This window comes from Tupaia chinensis, unplaced genomic scaffold (assembly GCF_000334495.1).
Source record: "Tupaia chinensis unplaced genomic scaffold, TupChi_1.0 Scaffold149011_1, whole genome shotgun sequence".
Taxonomy (NCBI): domain Eukaryota; kingdom Metazoa; phylum Chordata; class Mammalia; order Scandentia; family Tupaiidae; genus Tupaia; species Tupaia belangeri.
In genome coordinates, this window is record NW_006208857.1 from 111,458 (window position 1) to 122,272 (window position 10,815).

The following is a 10,815-nucleotide window of genomic DNA, read 5'->3' on the forward strand; positions in this document are numbered from 1 at the left end:
CTGTGACACTGCGTCGTCTCTGTGCTGTACCGTGCTGCCCACAATAAACAGACGACACTGTCGTCTCCGTGCTGTAACACTACGCTGCTTGCCCCGGCTCTCACTCCTTCACTCAGGAAACCCGTTCGGCTGTCCCCCCGGGTCGGGACACCTGGCGCCCGAACAGGGACGGGACAGCTACACATCTATTAGAATGGCCAAAAATCCAGGGCCAGCAGATGGCATGGTGGTTAAGGTGTTGGACTTCCACATGGTTGACCACTATGGTTCAAGTCCCGGACCTGGTGGTTTATACTACTGATAAATAAAATTAAATAAATAATTCTTTCTTAAGAAAAAAGAATGGCCAAAACTCAACTCTGGCAATAGCAAATGCTGGTGTGGACGTGTGGGGCAACAGCATCTGGTCAAATTAAAATAAATGAATAAATAATTAGATAAATAATAATAACAGTTTGGAAGTTTCTGACAAATCTAATTATACTCTTACTATACTATCTAGTAGTCATACTCCTTGATATTAAACTAAATGAGTTGAAACTTTCATCCACACAAAACCTTTCACATGAATGTTTATACTAGCTTTATTTTATAACTGTTAAAACATAAAATAACTGACATATCCTTCAATAGGTCAGTGAATAAACAAATTGTGGTACTTCTATATAGTGAAGTTATTATTCAGCAATAAAAAGAATTGAGCTGAAAGAAAGAAAGGAAGCTACCAATTCACGAGAAGAAGCAAAAGAACCTTAAAATGTATATTACTAAGTGAAAAAGTCAGCCTGAAATCCTGTGTACTGTGTGGTTCCAACTACACGACCTTCTGGAAAAGGTAAAATAGGGAGTCGGTCAGAAGAAGATCAGTGGTTTCCAGGAGGAAAGAAGGAGGGATGAATAGGTGGAAAAGAGAGATTCTTCAGGCAATGAAATTATTCTGCATGATACCATAACGGTGTGTACATGTCATCATGCATTTTTCAAAACCTATAGAATGTACAGCACAAAAAAATGAAACTTAATGGAGGCCGGCAGGTGGTGTGGTGGTTAAAGGCGCTGGGTTCCCAGGTGGCCAACTGCAGTTCAAGTCCCGGACCTGGTAGCTTGCTTTCTCTTTTTCCCTTTCTTACTGTCTTTCTCTGGTCAAATTAAAAAATAATAACAAATGGGATTAAATAAATAAATAATTCTTAAAATAAAAAATAAGGAACATTAGAGAAAACTACAGACTTTAGCAATAATAACGGGTCAATAGAAGTTCATCAAATGCGCCACACAAGAAGATGGTAGTAATCAGAGAAATGGAAGGAGAGGAGGGAGTATATGTGAACATTCTGTTCACTTTCTCTAAACTTCTCATTAATTTTTCTGTAATCCTAAAACTGCTCTCAAATTTTTAAATAAGGGACCAGCAGTTAGCGTAATGGCTATGTCGCTGGACTCCCATGTAGTCAACCACAGTTCAAGTCCCGGACCCGGCAGCTTAAACTCGTGCCAGGCACATGTGCGTGCGTGCCCAAGATCCCGAGAGGAAAATGGAGGGGAAGGGATCACGGTGTGCCCATCCCCCATGAGGGGTGATTTCTATCTCTCTGTCTCTCTCTGTCTCTGGCAAGCGCACGCGCCCTATAGCAAAAATCTCTCCAAAAAAAAGAAAAAGAAAATTTTTAAAAATAAAACTTGTACCTGTTAGGGCCAGCAGGTCATGTGGTGGTTAAGACTTTGGTCTCCCATATGGTCAACCACGGTTTGAGTCCCAGACCAGGTGGCTTGCTTTCTCACTTTCCCTCTCTCAGTCTCTCTCTCTCTGTCATTCTCTCTCTGGTCAAATTAAAAATTAATAATATGAGACCAGCAGTTAGCATAATGGCTATCTCGCTGGACTCCCATGTGGTCAACCACGGTTCATGTCCCGGACCTGGTGGCTTAAAACTCACACCAGGCACGTGTGTGTGCGTGCCCAAGATCCCGAGAGGAGAATGGAGGAGAAGGGATTACAGTGTGGCCATCCCCCTTGGGGAGTGATTTCCCACTTTCTGATTCTCTATCTCTGTCTGGCCAGCACACACGCCCTATGGCAAAAACCTCTCAAAAAATTAATAATAATAATAAAATTTCAAAAAATAATTCTTAAAAAACAAAACTTTATACACTGTTATACACTGAATGTTTCTGCCTTTCCCTCCCTCCAAAAATTCATATGTTGAAGTCCTAAACCCCAATGTGATGGTTATTAAGAGGTAAATTCTGTAAGAGGTGATGAGGTCATGGGGGTAGAGCCTTCATGAATGGGATTAGTGCCTTTATAAGAAGAGATAGGAGAGCTTGCCTTCACTCTTAAAAAAAAATCCGCTCTCTGCCACATGAGTACGCAGCAGGAACATGCATACCTGCAACACAAGAAACAGGCCCTCACCAGACACCGGATCTGCTAGTACCTGAATCATGGACTTCCCAGCCTCCAGAACTGTGAGAAATAAATGCCTGTTGTTTAAGCCACCCAGTCCATAGTATTCTGCTTCAGCAGCTCACACCAACCAAGACAGTGCGGTAAAACTGTTGTATGCCAGACTGAAGAGCAGGACAGAAGAGCTCGGGGCTACATACTGCCAAGGTAATTCTCACAGGTGAGAGAGCGTTCTCCAGGTGGGTTTACCCCTGCTGACCACAGGGGAAGCTCTCAGCTAGACTGAATCCACCGATTTGCATCAACGGGCCTCTTTGGCATTGTACATTACCCACCTCAGGGTGATGGACTGTTACTGCACCCCACCTAGATCTCAGTATACTTCCCTCACTTAATAGGTTCTACATTCTTTTTGCATTTTTCTTATCTTACTGTGTTCCTTAGCCCCTGTTCAGAGTCTCTGTTTTCTAATGGTCTAATCAAGGGTCATCAGACCCAATTTCATCTCCTTTTTCCTTTCATACTTCTCTGGCCTGGCCTTGGAGCCCTCATAGTGTTTTCGTTCATGTCTAGCCTGTCTTTAAAGACCACAAACTTTTCTTCTAATGAAAGTTCTCTATTCCTTCATCTTAACCAACCTCTTTTTCCCTGCTCTGTTCCAGGAGTAAAGCAAAATCGTATGTGTTTGTTGTTTTTAACCAACCTTTCTTGAATTTTAAAGTTGGAATGTTCTAGACATGAGCATTTTTAACTGTTTTCTTGCGCCTTTGGGTTTGCAGTAAGTTCCGTTATTTATCTTAACAAGAAATGGTGCCTAACAAGGGATCCCCACTACTTTTGATCTCTTCATTGGAAAAAATGCACACTCCAAAGCCACAACCTGGCTCTCCAAAATTCAACGTCATGTTCATGAATTAACTAAAAGATTTATTTATTTATTTTAAAAATAATTTGTATTCATTTTATTTATTTATTCATTTACTTTAATTTGAGCAGAGACAGATACAGATAGAGTGAGAAAGTGAGAAAGCAAGCCACCAGGTCCAGGACTTGAACCATGGTCAGCCATGTGGGAGTGTCCAGTGCCTTAGCCACCACACCACCTGCCGGGTCCCTAACTAGAGAATTTTAAAAGTTACAATTTTAGGGCCAGCAGGTGGGTGTGCAGATTAAGGCACTGGATTCCACATGGCCAACTTTGAGGGTTCAGTTCTGGACCCAGCAGCTTGAAAAACACACCAGATACATGTGTTTTGTGTGTGTGCGCCTAAAATCCTGAGAGGAGAACAGAGGAGAAGGGATTAGGGCATGACCATTCCCCCCACCCCAGATGATTTCTCACTTCCTCTCTCCTCTGTCTCTCTCTGGTGAGTGCCCTATAGCAAAACTTAAAAAAAAAAAAAAAAAGGTAACACTTTGGAGCTTGTGGATAAGCCTAATGATATGAAATATAGGATATAGGCCGCAGAGCTCACAACTGCAGTAAGAGACTGTCAGACTTGGCCGACTTAGGCCTATACAAGTTCACACGCATGCTCAGGAGTGGAACTTAGCTCCTTTTGTGATTTGAGGGTCAGATGGAAAACACGACACAACAGAAAATTATTCTACTCACCAATGCCTTACCTAAAAAGCTTTTTTATCTGAGATTCTGCCCTTTTTTTCTTTTTTTTTTTTAATTTTCTATAGGGCACTGTGCACTCACCAGAGAAAGACAGAGGGAGTTAGAGAAAGTGAGAAATCACCCTCCAGGGGGATAGCCACGCTGCACTCTCTTCTCCATTCTCTTCCCAGGAGTTTGGCCACGCACACACACATACCCAGTGTTGTTCAAGCCACTGGGTCTGGGACTTGAACCACACAGTCGGCCATGGGGATCCAGCTGCTTTAACCTCCACACCACCTGGCTGACCCAGATTGTGGCCGTTTTGAGATGTCACCGGGTCAGGCACAGAAGTGGGTCCCCAAAAGACTGAGACTCCGTCCTCACCTTTCCCCTTCCCCTCGCTCTTCCTTCTCCCAGAAGACAGCAGAGGCTCCCCTGGGAGGTGAAGGCCTCAGACCCAAACCACAGTGCACGGCGGAACCTAATGGACTCGGCTCGCTCAGTTCGTGCTCACAGACACCCAGGACATACCCCAGGGTCTGAGAGATCCAACAGATTGGTACAGAACCGAGGAGCCCTGAGTTGAGAGAGGTCTGGAGGACCTAGGGGTACACCTTGAAGACTTAATGAAGATCCCCAATGAAGAAACTAGAGGCACTTGTTGGCTGAAACCTCACTATATTAAAGCATAACCCAGCACCCGTTTAAAACAGCTGTGCAAATCATCACTCAGCTGTGAGCAGTAGCCACAGTTAGTTTCTGTGAGATGCAAAGGTGAAAAGAAATAAAGCCAGATGTGGCCTTCTCTAAAGCTTGTGTCCAAAACCACACTCCCACGCTGCCTGAGCTTTGGAAGGAAGGAACTTTAGTGATTCTGCCATCCCCTCAACTTCATGTTTTTAAAGAAACCCTCAACACTGAGGCTGGGAATGGCTTTGTCCACCTCTAGATCACGAATGACAGTGACAGCTTACTTGTGGTGTGTACTTATAGAGTGTCAACTTTTTTTTTTTTTTTTGGAGAGGTTTTTGCTATAGGGTACATGTGCTCACCAGAAAGACACAGGGAGACAGAGAGACAGAAAGCAAGAAATCACCCCCCCGGGGGGATGGCCACGCCACAATCCCTTCTCCTCCATTCTCCTCTCAGGATCCTGGGCATGCACGCACACGCGCCCAGCATGAGTTTAAGCCACTGGGTCCGGGACTTGAACCACGGTTGACTACATGGGAGTCCAGCGACATAGCCATTACGTCAACTGCTGGTCCCGTATAGTGTATCAACTCTTAACTACTTCAGAAAAGGTTATCTTATTTTAGCCTCATTCAACCCCTTAGGTAAGCAATTCACCTTTTTTTAAAAGAATTATTTTAACTTCATTTATTATTATTATTGTTATTATTATTTTCCAGTTTGATCAGAGAAAGAGAAGGAAAGTGAGAAGTCAGCCACCAGGTCTGGGACTTGAACCACGGTCGGCCACGTGAAATCCAGCGCCTTTAACCACCACGCCACTTGCCAGCCCCCACAATGCACCTTTTTAAGTGATGGATCAAAGCTTAGAGGAGGTGAGAGCCAAGACTGAATACTAAGTTGCCGAAATTCAAACACAGGCCGCACTGACAGCAAAGTCCCTGTTCTCCACTCCTCCCCACTACCTCACCTGGCAGAGGGGTCCTCTGTGATTTAGAACTTCCTCAAAACAACCTGATGGCATATCCAGACTAGATCCCTGAAGACAAGTGACAGCATAGTGTTAATGCAAGTGGATCCCATGGAAGAGGCCCAGAGTCTGCACCCCAGGACCTCCCCAAGCATGCTGGGCACACGCACACCTGCCTGTGATCTGGGCTGGCTGAGACCAGGGATCAATTATGACGTGGAGGCTCTGCTGGGGGTGACTCTCTCTCTGTGTCTCTCTCTAAAGAATAAACTGTTTTTTTTTTTAAAAAAAAAAAAAAAAAAAAAGAAGAGCAGGTCCCTGGGGCTGTCAAGGGACTGCTGGACATCCAGAGGGACAGGTACACCAGGAGCGGACACCCACCTTGAGCCCGATCTCTGGGGCTTTGCCCAGTTGTTGTCTGGAAGTCGTGCTAGGGCCTTGAGATTGGATATTGGGACAGAGGCTCCCTTTTCCTTGTGAGGTTGAAATCCACACCCAGGAAATACAGGTTTTTACTCCTTTTCTGACAAAGCCAGCTCTGCCCCATCCTAGAGTATCCATCTCCCCTCCCCCAACCCACTGTAGCTAAATTTAGACCCTCATCTGTCCTCTCCCTGCAGGACATGGGTATTTTAAGTACGCGGCTGTGTGGTACCACAGGAGAGGCGGTGGCACCGGCACGGTGGAGGTGGAGGAGCCAGCTCTTGTCTGTCAGATGCCCACCTGTCAGGGACTCAGCCTCCCCTCCTCACCTTTCCCCTTCCCCTCGCTCTTCCTTCTCCCAGAAGGCAGCAGAGGCTTCCCTGGGAGGTGAAGGCCACAGACCCAAACCCACAGTGCACGGCAGAACCTAATGGACTCGGCTCGCGCTCAGTTCGTGCTCACAGACACCCAGGACATACCCCAGGGTCTGAGAGATCCAACAGATTGGTACAGAACCGAGGAGCCCTGAGTTGAGAGAGGTCTGGAGGGTCTAGGGGTACACTTTGGGGAGCCCCCAATGAAGACCTAAAATCTGATGGGAACACGAGGTCTTCCACAGCCCTGAGAAACTGGGCACACTTGTCATCCTTGGCCTATGCCAACTGATCCTCTGGAGTGGGGCTGGTGGGAGGAAGTGGGGGCTTCGGAATTGTTGCTGATTGATGAGCAGCTCAAGGTGGATCTGGCCTCCCACGCAGGCTGTCGCACCTCTGTCACCACCCGCCCCCTCGGCACAGAGGCAAGTCTTCAGGTCTCCGGTCTGGTAACATGACCAAGGACACGCTCTGTTCTTGAACTGGTGGTAAGGCCTCTACCTCTCCAGCACCGCTTCTTCCCAAGGGCCCCACTTTTCACCATGCGCCTTTGGAGAAGTGAATGAATTTTCACTGCAGAGAAAGGACTTCAGAGAAAAGCAGCCTTCGGTTGCAGAAGGGAAGATCCGAGTGAAGCCAGCGGACTGGTGTTTGCTGTTTCTAATTAAATTGGGAATCACTGGATGGGAAATCCTGCCCAAGACTTGGCATCTCGAGGCTCTGCCAGCTTTTGTGAGGGAGGTTAGGGAACATCCTTCTGGGACATCTTGAGTGACAAAATCGACACCCTCTTGGACTCCTGCCTGCTGCCCTCTCCAGCACCTTCCTCACGTCTGATTCCTGTTTCCAGTGAATGTGTGTGTGTGTGTGTGTGTGTGTCAGAGATAGACTGAGAGAGGGAGGGTGCATCGGCACGCGAGAGCAGAAGTGCCACCTCTGCCCCACGTGGTGGCACAAGGCGTTCCAGGTCACCCCCACGCCGTGACAGCTCTGCTTTCCCAACTGTCACTAGCATAGGAAGACGCTGGGAACAAGGCCTGGGATCTGGGGCTCAGCCGTGGAGGGGGGAAGGAGCAGAGAGGAGAGGGCTCACCCGTAAGGAATAAAGATTGCTCGGTTCTGATTCTGGAGAGTTTTCAGGAAATAAGGAATGGCCGCATTTCAGGAGAAACCCACGCTCGGCCCCAGAGACAGGTGATCCAGGAAAGCCAAGGGTCGGGCGGAGGTGGGGCAGGTGCGGAGAGAAAGGCTCCGCGCTGCCCTTAGGCAGTCTGCAGGTGTGCAGGTGTGCAGGTGTGCGCACGTCCAGACGGGGACAGAGTTCACAGCGAGCTTGCGCCCTCCCCCTCCCACTCCCCAACCCCAAAGCTTGAACTGGAGGCAAATAAAGACCCCAGACCCCGAGTCTTGGCCACAGTGTGGGGGGCTCCAAGGGTAAACAGAAGTCATGGAACCCACGTGGCTCCAGCTCCTCTGCTGGAAAGCTGTGGTCTCTGAAACCAGGGTTAGCTGACAGGAAAATGACAAGGAGGAGAGGGAGTGGAACTTACTAAAATCCAGGACCACTAACTAGAGACTCTCTCTTAAGCCCCTTTGAGAGCCCAAGCTCTCAGTGTCCAGACTCCGGCCTTTGAGCCTTCACTCCGAACCACGGAGGGACTGGATGAACAGGTAGGGCTGCCTCCCATGCAGGATCGCCATAGACACCGACTCGCGCTTGGCGTCGAGGAGACCGCTGCAGGAGGGGCTGTGGCGGGCACTTACTTGGGTATCCTCTGTCCCCTGACCTCTCAGGCCAGTGGGTCACCAAGGCAGAGCTCTCTCCACCTACCAGTATGTCCTTTCTGAGAATGAGAGCCACCCACACCATCTCCCTCGTGGCTTACAGAGCCCCTGCGGTGTGCCAGGCCCCACGCGAGTCACCGAGACTCTGTGGTAAAGACAGACGTGTTCTGTGGCCTTGTGCTAAGCAAGGACGGAGGCATGAACAAGGGGCGCTGGATTCCAGGAGACTTCCTGGAAGAGGCCACATTTGAACTGGGTCTTCAGTGACAAGTAGAAGACTGCTAGGCACGCCAAGGAGGGAGGACACACGCGGCGGAGGGGCGGTGTCTGCAGACCCAGAGCAAGAAAGGGCAGGGTGAGATGAGACGAGCAGCTGGTGCCTGTGACCAGCACGCAGGGACCAAGGCCGGCTGAGCGGGCGGAGGGAAGGAGGCGGGGCCTAGCCCACTTGGGTAAAGGGCTTTGACCAGGCAGTGCCAGGCAGAGAGGGAAGGTTCTAAATAGGAGAACGGTGCAGGCAGCACTGCATTTTAGAGACCTCACGGGCCCCAGAGTGAAAGATGGCTGAAGTACAGCAAGACCCCGGGGAGGAGGGCAGGTGAGAGGCTCTTGCAACAACCCAGGTGAAAACCGAAGTGGGCGTGAATCCAGGTGGCAGCAGCAGGAGAGAGCACCGCGCATGAGAGATTGCGGGGCAGGAAAGGCAGTTTGCTTGCCATCTGAACATGGGGTGAGGGAGAGGGAGAAATCGAGACCGACTGCCAGGTGCGGGGCTCGGGTGACGGGTGAACGGCTCTAGGGCTGGGGAACAGAGAGTGGAGCAGAGTTCGGGGGGAGGCCGAGTTTGAGGCACAGGCCGTCCGGGTGGAGAGACAGCACACTTAGGAAGGAGGTCTGGGTAGGAGATCTGAACACGTGGCCAAGGATGGACGCCCCCGCTGGGAACAAGAATGGGCCCCGGGTGGAGCGTCCACCTCCATCCCAGCTGTGTTCCAGAGAACTAGGGGGCCCTGTGGCACCTTCACCCCTCGCTCTGCAGAAAGGAACCAAGACTCGGATCTCCGGTGTTTTCAGGGGCAGGCTCCTCAGGGAGGATGCTCCTAGCGACAGCTGACTTCTGAAATAACTCTGTCTGGTTACTGCCCTTTACAACCTGGGGCTTCCATAAGACCTGGGACAGACAGCCAGCGGCCCAAAAGGCTGAAGAAGAGCCAGAATCTGCCACAGGGCCAGCGTGGAGAGGACTAATACCACCCGCCAGCCATGGCAGGGGAGCCCTGTGGACATGGGCAATGCAGGGCTCGGGTCTGCAAGGGTAGGTCCGTCTTGGAGCAGGCTCCAGTGCCTTGGTCACCAGTAGCAGAGTTGGGGGCTCCCCCCCCACAGAGAGCCATTGAGGAGTGTCCCGGGGATGGGGACGGACTGACAGCCCCTCCACCAGGCACTGAGCACCTGCCCAGGCATCGGTGGCATTTCCTGGATTGTCTGTGCTTTTCCAAGGGGTGCCATCCATCCCCAACTCACTCATTGGGTACCCTGACTGGGAGCTACCCGGTCCAGGGTACCCAATGCCACCAGCCCTTCTCCCCTCACTCAGCCCTGTTCAGAGACCCAAACAACCCCAACTCCCAGACACCACCCAGGATGAGGCAGGCAGGAGGGTGCTTTTTCTGGTTGTTTTATTTGAAAACCCGAGGATGAGTCCCCTCCCTCACACGCCCACCCCTCCCGCTACCCCAGGACAGGACGATGCCGCACGCACGCACAGGCTGTGAGCTGCACACGGGAACACGGCTGCGCTCACGACAACATTGAAAAAATATACATTATATATAATACACGGGGCCCCCGGGCCCTCTCCCAGACCCACGACCTAGTCACCACTAGGGCATGGAGGAAGGGGCCGAGCCCAGGACTGCAAGGGCAGGAGGGAAAGGGAGCCCAGGGGACCGAACTGGTAAAGGGGAGAAGCAGGGGTCCCCAGAGTGAAATGGAAATCGAGGTGAGAGGTCTAAGAGACGCAGGGAAGGCCAAGCTGAGGGAGCCCAAAGGAGCAAGGCCTCCCGTGGACGGGAGAGAGTAGGACGGGTGGACGGAAGGTCTCCTTCCATCACACCCTGGCCCAGCCATGGCTGGTAACGGCCCTCCCCGATGTGGTGCGTGGCTGGTGAGGGCAGACAGAGACATGGGGAGCAGACCAGGAAGCTCCCAAGGGCAGGATAGGCAGCCAGGGTCGGCCAGCCACCTTGCCAGGGCAGGGCCACCACCAGGAGAACACCAGGGGGACCAGCCGGGGTGGGGGGTATGGAGGAGGCAGGGCAGATTCCAGGGGCCCCTGGGATGACAGTTCTGCAGAGCACGCTCCCTCACACCTCTTCTCTCTCAGAATGTCCTTCTCCCTTTTCTTGGGGTGTCTCTGTCTCACCAGAGCAGAATCCCCTCTCGGCTGGGAGAGGCGTGGGCTTTAGTAGCGGTGTGGGGGGGTCTCGATGATGCGTCTCTCATCGCTGCTGGGGGAATCAGCTGCCTCCGAGGCGCTGCTGTCCTCGTCCTCCTG

General features: G+C 50.8%; 1 protein-coding gene across 1 annotated transcript in view; it reads right to left on the reverse strand.

The window, feature by feature from the left end:
* Nucleotides 1-9,920: 9,920 nt before the first annotated feature.
* The window catches only part of CLSTN3 (calsyntenin 3), a 33,477-nt gene continuing 32,582 nt past the window's right edge, over nt 9,921-10,815 (reverse strand). The window contains exon 20 of the mRNA XM_006170773.3: nt 9,921-10,815. This exon is cut by the window's right edge and continues 4 nt beyond it. Within this exon, the coding sequence (XP_006170835.1) occupies nt 10,723-10,815 (93 nt within the window). The 3' untranslated portion in view covers nt 9,921-10,722.